The sequence below is a fragment of the Python bivittatus genome, unplaced genomic scaffold (genome assembly GCF_059951505.1).
Source record: "Python bivittatus isolate LINGU-HERP-01145 unplaced genomic scaffold, Pbiv_v1 ctg000050_np1212, whole genome shotgun sequence".
In the NCBI taxonomy this organism is placed as follows: Eukaryota; Metazoa; Chordata; class Lepidosauria; order Squamata; family Pythonidae; genus Python; species Python bivittatus.
In genome coordinates this window covers 5,481,379-5,496,767 of record NW_028277033.1, presented here as the reverse complement: position 1 = coordinate 5,496,767, position 15,389 = coordinate 5,481,379, and the positions used below count along the sequence as shown (strand labels likewise).

General features: G+C 39.8%; 1 protein-coding gene across 1 annotated transcript in view; it reads left to right on the top strand.

Annotated features, from left to right (window-relative positions):
* Nucleotides 1–15,389, top strand: part of ZCCHC24 (zinc finger CCHC-type containing 24) — a 111,271-nt gene that overhangs the window by 19,331 nt on the left and 76,551 nt on the right. The window contains exon 2 of the mRNA XM_007430170.4: nt 7,894–8,094. Coding sequence (XP_007430232.1) covers nt 7,894–8,094 — 201 coding nt within the window. The remainder of the gene's footprint in view (nt 1–7,893; nt 8,095–15,389) is intronic.

Here is a 15,389-nt window from a genome sequence, read left to right as displayed (position 1 = left end):
ATCTACGCATTATGGCTTGGCAATATGTACAAAGATGGCTCCTTCCAGGGGTGTCCCCCATTCAACAAACCATGTCTTAAAATCTGGGGCTAGCTTCTATGTGTGAGCACAGCCACCAGATGAGCCACTTTTCTTTTATTTGGCCGTGCTGAGGATATTTTAAAGGAAAGCAACAGTTTGCATCCCCAATGTGTATGCAGTGCACTAGTATGCGAAATGAATTGTGGTGTGCCCAGATGTTCAAGGGAGACTGCTAATGTTTTGTTGTTTTATCTGTTTATTTAAAATATTTATATGGCTGCCCATCTTGTGGAGCAGAACTCTGGGCAGCTAACAACAATAATAAAATTAGTAAAAAAGAAATTATACAGGCAATAAAATTTAATACAGACAATAAAAACAATAAAGCAAAAACCTAGAAAAACCAGATGCCTAATCCATCATCTGCACCCATTCACCTATGCAGTCCCTGGGCTCCAGCCTAACTCTCTCAACGCTTGGGATACTATCTTCTGCAAAATTATGTTCTAAAGAAGGCTGCCATAGTAAGATGATCACCATACATTCCCCTTTTTAATCTCCAAATTTGCAAGAATACTCAGACTCCTCAATCTTTAGGTGAGAATTATCGTAGGCGCAGCACAGATCCTGGAGGTAGTTCAGCCAGGACATCTTTTCCAAGCGTAGATGTCAGATGTCCTCACTTGGGCACTGTTCTGTCCACAGCAAACTGCAGTGACACCACTATGATGATACCTACAGGGTAACATCATCACAACAGTGCCATAATTATATACCAGTGTCCTGACATCTGAAACAAGTACAGAAGACATGGCATTTGTATCAGAATGATATCACACACGTTTCACTATTGCCTCCCCCTACAGATACCCGTGCTTGTATTTTCTCATTTGCTTTGAAATCCTAAAGACCCAAGAAGAGTTTCTATGCAGCTCTGTGACTGAGATGAAGCATACTGACTTGTTTCATGCCAGTTAAGGCATGGTTTGCCTAACTACCATTTACTGAGCAGACCACAATTGGCTGAATTTGCACACCATACTGAACTAGCTATGGTTTGTAAACCAAATGCTAATAGGTAAACCATATAGTTCCCTTCCCCTTTTTGGGGAAGCAACTATAATGCATTGTTTTATCACCTCTGATGGTAACACTAGTCATTTCAAACCAGAGTTCTGCAGCATCTTAGATGTATATTTGTGCTAACCATGATTAGCATTACTTTCAGAGCAAGCAGAATGCTGTATCATAGTTAGCTTCAAAAAAGGGAAAGGGGGACTTGAGTGGAAAAGTATAGAAGGGAAGCACGTTGACCTCAACCAATTTCCTAATAATATTTTGTTAATATTTGCATTTAACTTCAGCTCAGAGATTCAAGTCATTTTTTAAAAATTATTATTGCAGCCTTTAGCCAACAAAACCAGCTCAAAGATTTCTTCTGTGCATGCAGAATGCAGCCCATGCAGCCAATTTTTGTAGCACAGCCTGACTAGTGTCTGCTGCTAAAGTTCAATTAGACATAAATTTAGGTATATTTTTGAATGAAATGCATGGGACTGGCAACCTCTCTTATCTTTTGCACACAGTCTAAGCCCCCCTTCCCTTAATCCAGATTGGGCTGAAACATGGGGTGATTTATCCTTTTGGTAGATTTGGGAAGAAAAGAGAATCATAGAATGTAATGATTGCAAGGAACTTTCTGAGTTATCTGTTTCAACCCCTCCTCAGTGCAGATGGAGGGAAGTAATCTTTTCTGTTTATGGTCCTAATTCAGATCTCAGTCTGGATCTTTGCCAGTTTTTTTTTTAATTAAATAAATTGACATAGTTAGTCACACACAGAGACAATTAACGTTTGAGTTTCCTCTCTTGAAATATAATATTAGCATGAAAAGCTCTCTCTTCTTTGTGTGTGCATACTGGAACATGTGTGAGTAAGAGAGTGAGAATGAAATCAGCCTGTAGAGGTGGGGAAAGATTTTTGGAAGGCTCCCAGTAGGTTGACATCCATAACACTTCCTCTTGGCATTTTCTTGCCAATGATGAATTTCCCTCCTGGAATACAGCTTCAAGATGGATGATCCTAATAGAATCCCCATAAATCACACGAGACAACTGCAGATAACCAGATAAGATAACTTAGTCAAGCAATCCAGAAATATTTCCAGAACAATTTCCTGAGTAGATCTTTCCAATTCCAGTAGAATTTAAGAACGGGTGCATCACCCACTCTGTTGCGGGCTGATTGACAGCATGGATAGTCTGGCTTGGCCTTCTTGGTCTCGGTCTCTGTCTTAATCAGGAAGACCATACCTGGCCACAGGAAGAAAGCATGGTGTGGTTGTGTTTTCCAGTGCACAAACTGCAATCTGAAATCCAGGAGAGAAGTTTGTTTGGGAAGGGGGAAGGAAGCAGGCAACGCCAGGCTAACAGCAGGAAGGGCTAGGAGTTAGGTTCATCTGAAGGACAGCAGGAACATTGCCAAGGATGCCGACAGCCTGTGGGTGAAACTGAGATTGTTGAGAGCAATGACAGAAGAGGAGGCTCTCCTGGCTCAGGTAACTGCAGAGATCCTACAGATGTTCCCCAGTACCTTTTTGGAGGAGAGAAAAGAGTTAAATTGATCCCCCTTGCCTGCTGTGATCCCACGAATGATTGTTCCTCCATTGCCAGGTGCAGCGGGCACTTTTAAAGAAACAACATGTTCAATCAAAGGTTCATTTAGGGAATGAATGCTTCCCTTTGCCCTCATTTTATATGATCATCAGACTTATGTAATTGATTTTTTTTTTCTTTTATGATCTGGAATTGTAGAAATGTCGGAAAGATGGCATGTTTGTTTTCTCCCCCATGAAGTTACCATCTTTTTCATCCCATACCAAGAATCGATCTCTAAGGAACTTGTTTGAATGTTTCTAACAAGGAGAGCATGTTTGACATGACATTCTCAATTTGATTCAGAGCGTGCAGTACTGTGGTTGTAGCATCCATCTGTAGACACTTTAATACAATTCCTTATTTCCTATATGGGAACTGCACATTTGCAGGCAGGTATGAGGTCCACCCCGGCGTGAACTCCAATGGATCTTTTGGAGATTGAACCCAAAGCCCAGCTTGGCTCTACTGAACTCTTCTCCCTTTCCTAAAGGAATTCTGTACAAGTATATTACTGCTTTCACCAGCTTGAGGGAGATATTGTTGAACTTTTGGGATTTCAAAGGGAAAGATGCAACTCTGTTTCAGTACTGTTTTTCTTTTTGTAAATTAGTCCCCTTTTGTTTTCTCTCTGTAAACAAGTATGTGTCTCAAACTGATCTGGGGGAAAACTTACAGTACTTTGAACTGGGAGGATGATCAATATCACATGAATTGCCTGCTCTTCATTGGCGAGGAAGTTAGGACACCACAGTCAATGGGTATATTAAATATTTTCACAGGCCCTCTTGTTTTTTGCACTCTGCTCAACATCATGATTAACTTCCTGAAAAATCCATGAACAACAACAACAAAAATTGTGGTATTCATAAAGATAAGTGGAGTAGATTATATTTTTCTATATAATCTCCAGGACTTGAGTCCTACTTGATGGAACCTAAGTTGGTTAGAGTTGTAGTCCATCTCCTCCTCAAGTAAACCCTAAATTGGTTGAGCTCTGGAGGAAGTTGAGACATAATTTGCTTCTTTTACTTTACTTGCAAATGTTTTGATTGTTTATAGAAACCAAAGACACTCTATTGAAGGTTCCCCATTTCATTCCCTACCACTCAAGATGAAACTAAGTCTACTGGCCAGAAAGAAAAAAACACACTTAAACAGGGAAGGAAGGAGCAGATCAAATAGGTCTGTGAAATTAATCAGAGTCCCATTAACTAGAGAAGCCAAAGAGACTGTCCTTGTCTCTGAGATGTCTGCCATCTCAGCCTGCCCGTGCTGATAACCCAGAGCTCTTCTTGTGACAGCCATCCTGACCATCCACTTTATCCACTGTCTTCCCTTCTATTTCCCTTAGTCTGAAGGAAAAAGAGAAAGCAAGAAACAACCAACACTTCAGTGTTCAGCTGTTGAATCTGTAAAAACAAAAAAACAAAGCAATTAAAGCAGGAGGAAAAAAAGGACATCAGAGATCTGGCCTTTCGTGGCAGGCAGCCCAGCAACAAAATGGCTGTCAAAGGCAGGGAGTGGGGAATGTGTGTGTGTGTATGTTAGTCTGTGAAATTAATCAGAGTCCCATTAACTCTAGAGCACCATCCAATCTTAATGAAGGATTTGTTTAGGATGGATCAAAATGCTGTAGGTGGAGAGGAAATAATACTAATTTTGATGCACACCCAAACCACTCAGATTGAGGTCCCCTTCCCAGAAAGCTGGAGTGGGTTGAGGACATCACTCATTCTTGTTCCCCCCCATCCTCACCCCCAAATAATAGATGTCCCATCTTCACGTTGGTGTGGATCACCCATTAGTAACTCTCCCCAGATCCATAACCACTGCTTTTTAATGTCCATCTTTCACAGGTGTCCGTTACCACTGGCCAAATACTTCTCTAGCGGAGTGTCCACTTGTATCTGTCCTTGTAGTGAGCATTGAGGATGGCTTTGAAGGACAGAGGGAAGATTCAGTGCCTTGGCCATCTTCTATACTCACTAAAGTACTTGAGCTCAGGAACAGAAAAACTGTTCACTACTTTCACTAACAGTGGAGCAAAGGAAACATCGAGCCAGAAAAAGATGGTGCCTTCTTACATGCTTTTTAGCCTTTACTGATGTATTTTAGAAGGTAGGTTCCATATATATATATATATAAACAAAATCCTTTAATCTGTTGATTACTTTATCAGGGTGGAGTGGACCCAGGACAGTGTCTTGGTAATACTGAGGAAGAAAGTAGTGGGTTAGTTTTTAAAAAGATGTATATTTTTAAAATGTGTAGTTGTGTAAAAAGGAAAAAAAAAGGAAGACTATGAATATAGACCATAGGCTATTCACTTAGTCTTACATGCATGTTTGTATCAGATTGCACAACTGATGTATTTACTTTAGAGTCAGTTCGTCCAGGTTTGAAAGAGAATAAAAAATGCAGAAGAGCCAATGGCGAGAGTGGTATGAGAAGAAAAACTTCAGACTAAGCTCAAGTCCTGCTGATTTCATAGTGGCTTCCATGTCATTTTCTTTGCAATGGTATATATGCTGTTTGCTATCACCTTCTTTGGGATTTTTTTTTTTTTTGACACCCAGCCTAGCCTACAGCAGGAGCTCCCAGGTCTGTAGCTGGGAAGTCCAAAAGCCATCTTGGAAGAAGGCAATGGCAAACAGGTCCATGCTGCTGTCCAGGAAGCTACAAGGGCATATCCATGAATTTATTAGGAATGATGCTCAACTTGAAGGAGACTCTCTGTTTAGATTTTTAAAGATTTTTTTTAATCCCGCTTTTATTATTTTGATAAATAACTCAAGGCGGTGAACAGTAATACTCCTTCCTCCTTTCCCCACAACAATAACCCTGTGAGGTGAGTTGGGCTGAGAGAGAGGGACTGGCCCCAAGTCACCCAGCCAGCTTCCATCATCTCCATTTACCTCATCTCTGTGGTATGGACCTGGAGCTTATTCAGAACAACATTTCAAAACTTACTTTGGGTTTTCTTCATAGTACACTGATTGCTTAATTGATGAGGTTAAACATCAGTTTCTACAAGAATGAAACAGGCAGTTTTATTTGAAAAGACCAGTATTCTTTGTCATCATCTGACCAAACTTGGTTGTCAAGAATAGTGTTGGGAAAGTGATCTTGCTGTTCTGAAAAACTAGCCCAATTTTATCTTTCATTTTGGGTGGCTTTCATTTAAGCGAATCAGAGGTCAAAGTTAGAAGTTAAATGTATTTTCATGGTGCTACTAACAACTCAGAAGTTATTTAGTAAGTCATGCCATTTTACAATTCCCAGGATTTTCATTTCTCAGTTTAGTCAGAATTTAAATGCATTTGTAAGGAGGTGCATTTTCATGTTTGGCCTTGCTACCTAGTCAAGAGAAGTGGATAAAGATATTCACATAGGCAAAGTTGTTATTTGCTAGAGCTTTGCAATTAGAAAGGAGTATTGTGTGTTGTGAGTCTTTGTATATGATTTGTATGCTAGTCCCAGGGAAATATTTGATAAAACATCCTTGATAGAATCCCGCCTGAAGGATTGTGCTAATTATGGATGTGGATCCTTAGATAAGTAAAACTATTTGCCACTGCTGCTGAAAAAGAGCAAAAGCAAGGTTTTCAAAAAGTATTGCTGAAAGTTAGGTATTATCTGGAGATTTGCCAGAGAAGATATGCTGTGTGAGAGAGAACATCAAGCCAGAATAATTGGAAGGAGGAGGCATCCTGTCTCTGCCCCCATCTGCTGTTAAATGATAAAGTTTACCAATTATTCTTGCAACAAATAGAATACATAGGTTATCCAGGAATAGTTTTTAAACCATTCTTTACCTTCAGATCCCGTTCTGAAGATCTTCATGTGCTTCACATCACAGACAATTCATAGATATGTATAGTCACCATTTGAAGAAGTGAATGTTTGCCACTGCTGTGATGATGAACTAATTCCATCCCAGTGATTATAGGTTACCTGCTGGTTTAAAGTTTTGGAGTGACAGGGTCCATTTTTTTCTGGGTTTGAACTTACACTAACATAAGCAGGCATCTCAAGAGAAGGAAAAACAGCAAGGGGGCAATTAGCAAGGAATAGTTAAATGACCGCAGGTTTTCTGCAGGAAAAAACAAACAGATGTGGATCTAAGTTTTCCTTATTGTTTCTTTATTGTAAAATTCTGAACACCGTGTTTAAGGCCTTTTCAACTATTCACAAATGAGCAATTACTTATTCTACATGTTTGACCTTTTCTGACTTTTAAAATGTCCTTTTTTCAATAGCTTTGGGTGCCAAGAATGTCCTGGCTTATGTGTGAGGTGTGTGTGTGTGTGTGTGTGTGGGTATGTGTGCAATTTTTTAAAAATGGTTCTCATCAAACTTCTAACCACACAAGGATTGTTGAAAGCAAGAGCGTCAAATAATAGCTCTTTGTATCTGAATACTGTTGCTTTTGCATTTTCTGAATAGAGTAATTCATTCTTCCTCCTGGGGACTTCTGGGGACTTCCAGATGTGTGGTGAACTTCAGTGCCCATAATCCTCAGCCAGCAGTCCAATACATCGGAAGAGGAAGGCTGATCTTGATTATTTCAGCCAAAGAAATGTTGCCTCTGTTTGTTGAAGAAACAGTCTGTTGGCCTCAAATGGTCTTTTTAAATGGACCACAGGGAGAGGTCTGAAATTGGATCTGGGTGCAATTTACATGGGCTGTTGTGAGCTCAAAAATAACAGCAGTTCCCCCCTAGCCAAAGGGAATATTGTAACACACCTATCATGGTGGTGAAAAATGAACTCCTGGTTCAGTGGGACCTCCAGCGATTGTTTGATGCAGCTATTTATTTCATTAAAATAGAGCCTCGTTTACAAGTAAGAGATGAGCAAGGAGAGCCTTGAACTCAGCTTGGTTGCTTAAAACCCACAGGAGATTTGTTAGGGGCTGGGCCCCAACCTTTATTTATTCCCTTTGACTTTTGTAGTGAGTCAGATAAATAAATTGCATGAATTGAATTTTAGAAAATTTACATCTGTTGACTATCTATCTTAATCTAATTTATCAGTGGTTATCTCCCTACTCATCCATCTATTACTTTTCGGTCTATCCATCGATCTATTGATTTATTGATCTACATATGATTGTAACTGACGCAATTTCAAATGTGAATTTTGTTGAATAGAGTATAAATCAGAAGAGCTCACTGGGGGGGAAAAATTACCAGATTCTTCTTTCTCTTTTGCAGGCTTTGAGCAATAGTCTGTATAAGAGCGCCTCTCCCTACGGCTCTCTTAATAACATCGTGGATGGCTTGAATTCCCTCACTGAACATTTCTCTGACATTTCCCTTTCATCAGACGCCAGAAAGCCAAGCAAGAGACCTCCCCCAAACTATCTGTGTCATCTTTGCTTTAACAAGGGACACTACATCAAGGATTGCCCACAGGTAAGGACCATGTGATCTTGGAGCCTTATTTCCAGCGCCGTTAGCTACAAATGAGGTTGAGTACTGTTATACTTGCCAAAGGAAGCTAAGGTGGATCCTTCCTAGCGTCTTCAACAAATGTGTTAGCTACACTGACCCTGGTTTGGATGAACGTGGGAAAGAGATGTTAGGATATTCCTTCTCTCAAAGCTGCTCCTCCCCCTCCAAAAGCATCCCAAGTGAAAACATTGGCTGCAGCTGTTTTATGGTTGGACCACGTTGAAGGTAATGTCCAAACCCTTCCATGGTCACTCAGGATTTTTCAGCAGAGAGAACACTTCACTTGCAACAATTAAATGCTGTAGTGTGCATTCCAACTTGAAAGTTTCTGAGGGCTCTTTCATGAGATTTTTGGGTGAGTTAATTCAGGAGAGTTCAGAAAACAATGCTGAAACCTCATGAGAAGTTGGTGTCCTTGCACAAAATTATGAGGGCTTTTAATGTCCCGAGGTGAAATCGTGAGAGATCTTGGGAGCAAGATAACTGAAATGTTGTGAGGTTTGATGGTCCTGTGAGATTTTAGCCACTTAATATTCCATACATATAAAGCAAGTATACTGTATATTTATAACATTTTGGACATCCTGCTGCATTGTAGGTTCAATATCTTTTATTAGAAAAAGCCCTAAAATATCAAACTCTGTGGCTAAAATTGTTAGCATGCAGAACTTGTGAGCGACTAGTTCAGTGGCAGACTAGTTAGGGGTATATAAGTTTAATGTAACATCATGATTCAAGTCACTTTTTATTACTGTTATTATAATTATCATTATTACACTGCTATTTCATAACTTGTTTTGGTTGTACTGTAAATAAAATGTGATTTGTTTTGTTAATTAGGTCAGATAAAGGTCACATCCAAACATTTGTATCCGTAGTTATAATCTTCAGCTTAGTTGCCCTTTTAGTTTGTATTGTGATATTTTATCTTAAAACTTTATTTTATCACAGGGTACAACTTTACTCTCCTTTACTACCCCCTGTACTACTCTTAATCCAATATATAGGCATTTTTACAGATTGTCTATTATTATACCATATTATATTACATAAAGTCTTAATATTATTTATATTGCATGTTGTAATTTGTATATAGATTTCAGTATTGATGGTATTTATCTTAGGGTCAGGGTTAGCATTGGTGTAAAAGGCTGATCAATGACCCTAACAAAGATTTTGATTTTGGTGCCTACGCTGTTGCATGAAATTACACAGTAGTGACCCACATTTGGTCACTATAATTACTATATATTACTAATTACATTATAATATTAGCATCAGGGGAAAAAAGACCTCTGTACCTTAGCTTATATAAATCTAGAAACAGGTAAATCAACATCAGAGGAAGGAAGGAAGGAAGGAAGGAAGGAAGGAAGGAAGGAAGGAAGGAAGGAAGGAAGGAAGGAAGGAAGGAAGGAAGGAAGGATCAGTAGCTACTGATCTCTGACGTAAAGTATGCTTGAAATAAGCCTATATGAGAACCAATCCTTAGCAGAAGTCCCTGTAAATTAAATAGTTCTTGATAGCACAATATAGCAAATATAAGCTGTTACTCCAAAGCATTCCTACAAGTGGAACTAAATGCAATTCCTTTATTTGTACAGGTGGTTAGTTGCAACCATCTTGACTTTCCCCTCCTTCCTTCCTTCCTTCCTTCCTTCCTTCCTTCCTTCCTTCCTTCCTTCCTTCCTTCCTTCCTTCCTTCCTTCCTTCCTTCCTCTGATGTTGTTTTACCTGTTTCTAGATTTATATAAGCTAAGGTACAGGGGTCTTTTTTCCCCTGATGCTAATATTATAATGACTCTTCCTGACGGTACTGTTGTTGCCCCTTTTCACCCTGCTTTTTTAAGAAAGAAAATGAGGGTTGACATTTATTTTTGACAGGTGGTTTAATTTTGTTGATGTTCTTTTCCTGAATATTGTATTAGTGTTGTTTTAGGTTAAATGTGTGCTGAAGGGCAGGTCACAAATTAAACAAGCGTACAAGTCAGTCTATTTCATAAGGATTTTGTTTGTTTGGAAGGACATGGCTACTGCACAGTTGCTTTTGCATCTCCCCCACTTCTTCTTTGGAAATAGACCTTCCAATATAGTTCAGTCTGGCTGTGTCCTGTGAAATGCATCCTGTGACTCCACCATGGGGTTGAAAGTTGCCAAAGAAGAAATGGTGGATGGGCATGTTTTAGGGGCTCACGTTCCAGTCTTACATCTTTGGTTCCTGCCTTTCTAAAATCCAGTGTTTAGTCCATTAATCTGAGCTGAGATCAGTTAGGACTATCAAAGAGATAATCCCTTGAAGGAATGGCTGAAGGAGAGTTGCCAAGGATGGAAACAAAATCAGCACCAATTTATCCAAAGATAAGTTGCTCTCTGTGTATAAATAATGTCTAACCACAAGTTGACCTTCAACTATTTACTGAAGAGTTCTTTGGCTCTATTATATAGAGTGCATTGTAAAGTACATTTGGAGCACGAAGTACCTAAGTAGAAGGGGGGAAAATCCCAGAAAAGGGAAAGGCAAACCATTCATGTGCTGTTGCCAAAGAAGGCCAAGGCATGCGGGTGAATTTGCTCAGAGTTGAGCTAAACTTCAAAGACACATTATTTTTAAGTCGCAGCAGGTGACAACTCACCTAAGATCAGAAGCTAAGCAAGATCACACCTGGTAAATACTGTGATGGGAGACCAACCAGGAGAGCCCAGGGCTGTAGGCTAGACTGAGAAGTTGGGAAAAAAAATCGTGGAAAAAGGCAACAGCCACTTGTGTACTGCTGCCAAGAAAAATACATGGACGTGTCCTGACGTCATCAGGAATTAAGCTCAACTCCCAGGAGTCCTAATCTCAGTGAGATGATGGGCTCTCTTTTGCTGAGGACACTGATGTAGGGCTAGGGTGCTGTCTGTTGGGATATCACAATGCCATCTTCTATTGCACATTCTTTTTTGAGCAAGGAGTTGGTCTATATCAGTGATCCACTGCCTGGAGCCCCTGGTTCACTTTTAGACTCCCCTGTCCCCTACAAGAAACCCTACAGTGGTGCTCCCAATGAGTTTCATTTTTAACAGACCAAAAAAAGTGGAAATTATTGAATATACAGGGAGTAATATTAATTATAGTTATTTAGTGCTATTTTCATCCTGTCCCCGCAACTTTCAGGAATACAGTTCCTGGCATGCCACTCAAAGGCCAAATATAGGCCTCAGCCCAAATCAAATGATGTACCTCTGAACTAGTTGACATTTATAATTTCTCCAACTCAGTAATTTTTGATGTAGGAGGACACAGAGCTTATAGTCTGCAGAGGTACTCCTGTTTCTGAATCTGATCCATTTGTCCTCAATATATGATAATTCAGCTTTTATTCAATGCCATCCAAATGGCAGTTTATCTCTACTGCAGTTGCTTAATATGTAGGATGATGATCTTGGTCTTCAGCATCTTTTCACTTGAGTAAAAGTCAACATCATTTCCTCCATGCTGTTGTGGAAACCTTAAGCACACATACAAACCTGAAATTTGTTGCCACAAGTTGCAGCATCAGCATGGAAAGCATGGAGAGAATTGTAACATTAGGTAATTTGTGTCAATCACATCATGACCCAAATGACATGCAATTCATTTGCATTCTTTGCACAACAGTGTCACGCTGTACATGATGTCACTTGCCTCCTCTAGACACCAATGGTGGAAAAACCTGTGGTGGAGAAGGTGGGGCCAAGCAAAGGGTTGGAAAAGTTGCTTTAGGGATATTGAAATCCTTTTCACAGTTGTATTCAATAGATAACTTTCTTGGGAAAATGTATAACAATAAACCCGAGCAATTAGAAGCCAATTCTATATGTTGGAATTAGTTAGATTTATTTTTAACCAGGTTTAAAAATGCTCTTTCCTATGTATGTACAGGCAAGGGAAAATCTTAAACAATAGAAAACTGGAACCAGTCCCCAGGAGAGAGAAGGAAGCTGACCAGACACATAGTGATAGGAAAACAGGACACACAGGAATGGCCTAAGAAAACATGCAGATGGTATAAAATAATCTGAGCTTTCTATTGTTAGGTAGACTGTACTAATTTGGGGTTCAGTTGAATTAGAGGCTTGCCTGATCAACTTTGTTTCCTAGTGCAAAGTAAATTAACAAAGACCAGGTGAAAAAGAGTGGTGTGTCAAGTGGACATCTACTAAGAATTAAGGAATAGGTACCTCTGTGCACCTCCTTCAAACAGGGTTTTAGAGTCAGTACCAGACTTAAGTTCAGCACAGATTCCACTGAAAACCATGGACTTTGAGGAAATGTGAGGGGATATCAGCATTCTCAGTGTTTTGATGTGTGTTGGATTGTTCCCTCTGGAGTAACAAACATGCATGAGGAGGAACCAGTTTATAGCCTTGAACAGCCCCTGTGCATCACTGCAAGTTCAGCTTCCATTAACAAGATGCTTAGACTGAGCTTATTCCTTTGCTAAGGGACCTATGGTGACTACTTTAAGTATTTAGTGTGCATGTATGGGTGTGTGAGAAAGAGGGAGGGAGGGAGGATCACACAGCCTCAGTTTTATTTCCCCTCATCTTCTTTAATCTCCAATTTAGATAAGGGTCTTTGAAAACAAAAAGCTCTATCACAAATGCTAAGTTCTTTAGCACACTGGCTAGTTTAGTGCCTCCTGCTGCTCTCATTCTTAACTAAGATGGATTCAAGTTAAGTTATTAGCATGTTGTTGACACAGATCAACCAGCTGAAGAGCAAACTTTCTTGGCAGGATTTTTGTCTTCAGCTTCTGCCAAAGTCTGCTTCCTCAGCTTTTGCCTTCTAGCTTTCTAACTCGGCTTTCATCATCTTGAGAGAGAGAGAGAGAAGGAAGGAAGGAAGGAAGGAAGGAAGGAAGGAAGGAAGGAAGGAAGGAAGGAAGGAAGGAAGGAAGGAAGGAAGGAAGGAAGGAAGGAAGGAAGGGTGCAATACTTGTTATTCAAATATCAACATGTGGTTTTGGTAATAAGAAATGTTGCTGTTTGTTCCCACTGTGTGTGCTTAGAACTACCTGACAAAGAGGTAGTCAATTTAGTATTCAATCTTCTATCTGGAAGATAATTGCAAGAAAATGTTCTTGATATCAGTCAACTTGGCTTTCACACAATATATTTAATGTTCGGAGAGCCAGTATTGGGGGAAAACATTTCACTGAGTTTACAGGAAAGATAACCTAATTTAGAGCAGGAGGAAGGCAATCTGATGCCTTCCAGATGATTTTGGACTACAGTTCCTATATGCCCGAACTGGTATAATCAGAGATCAGAGACTATGGGCACTGAAAAGCTCCAGGATACCTACCCATGACTGGGGGAAGGTTTAAACCACAATTTAAAATGATGTAAGAATAGACCCACTTTCCAGAAAATAGAGAAGAAGAAGAAAAGGGTGTTAAAAGAAAGAACACCTGATTGACCAGTAAGTGTCAGACCGAACTGACCTTCAGGGCCAAAGCAAATTCAAACATGTCTTTGTAGCAGATGCAGGTAAATATATGAATTGAAAAAACCAATTCAGTCCAACAGCAAGTGAATTTTTCCTCACTTTAATTTGTTTTCATGGTTCCCTCTCATTTGGGTTTTCTAGGAATTACCATTCTCCAAAGGCGATTTAGCAAAGAACAAGGGCTTTCTTAAGTGGATGGACCCTCTCAGATTTATTTGGCAGAACTGAAAAGGGGTCTGGGGACTGAAAATTTGGTTCTCACAGTTCTTCAAAGCACCTGGCATCTCGTGGGAAATTGCCAGATACCCAGTTTGAAGACTTAGATTAATGTGACTGCCAAGCTGTGGGAAACCAGTTGCTGAGACTAGGCCTGGTTTATAATCATGAAATAAATTATCATTTTTTTGCTAAATTATTGTAGGGCATTCAGATGATCTTCCCTCAAGCTAGGAATTCTGTGGTGACGGTACTTTATTTTTCCAGTAATCAAGCAGGATAGGACCTTAAACGTTTCACTAGCCACCCTGTCACTTGGATATCTGGAAGAATGTTTCAAACTCTCGACAAACTGTAATGCCATTGTAGTTGGTCTTAATTTACTTCCCTGGGTGTGAGTCTCCTTGAACTCAGCCGAAAGGGTTTCTGAATCCTCACTTCAAGAATAGCACTGTGACTCTCCATTCAGAAAATAAATGCACAGGAAAAATAAGATAAGAATTGCTGGGCTGTTAGCATTCCTTGTACAGCCTAGGATTTTTTTTTTCCTTTCTGGTTCTGAAATACATTTCTAAACTCTCATCTGCTCCATTCCTACTTCAGCAGGCATGAAACTGCTAATGGGAACCAGATGTCAGATCTACACCCATCCAAAAGCACTCCCACCCTTGGTGCATCAGGTTTCTTGGAGGAGAAGGACCAGCAAAGATTCCTAGAACAGCTGAAACTTTAGAATCCAACCAGTAAATAACACTGGGAAAGTTTCTAAGGAAAGTGGAGGATGTAAATGCTGATGGCAAATCAAGTTTTTTCTGGCCATATAATTCCCCAAGAGAGGAAGGAAGTAAGATTGTGTGCAATTCTTGTTCAGGCTCCAGTCCACAAAGTTAATTCATTTTTGTTGTTAAGATTCCTAGGGATAGAAGAACATGTGTAGTGTTATATGTATATTAAGTCACAAACATTATAGAACAGGCAATGCTGTGAATGGACTACATTATCTTTCCCAAGTTAGCACCATTACAATGCCATTCTTCCAACCAACATGGCCACTTGCTCTGCCAACTGTAGTCCAACGTGTTTATATGGTGCCATGTTGGGAAAGGTGACAGAAGTGATGCGTTGAAGTAAAAAAAAGAAAAAAAGAAAAATTGAGAGGTAAACTCATGTTACTCAGGCACACACTCTCTCTCTCCCTCCAAATATTTTGGGGTGCTCGTTTGCTTGCTTATTTCAGTTGCCCTCTTTTGACCTATGACCCAACTATGAATGGATACAATCAGTGATCTGACTAATCTTGGCAAAAAAATCTATTGGGAAAACAGCCAGGGAAGCAGTACTGAACTGGATAGAAAAAGTGAATATCTGTGGAGGGAGAATTTTCATCTGCCTAAAGTCATTACTTTGGGCTCTGAATCAAGGTGTAAAAGGCTGATTACAGATCCTTGCCAAAGTAGGAAGTGAAGTGGTTACATTGCCTAATTGCTGTGAGCCCAGGAGAACAGCTGACCTGACCTTATGAGGTCCTGAAATCACCTCACTGTACTAATTGGGTTTCTGTGTGAAT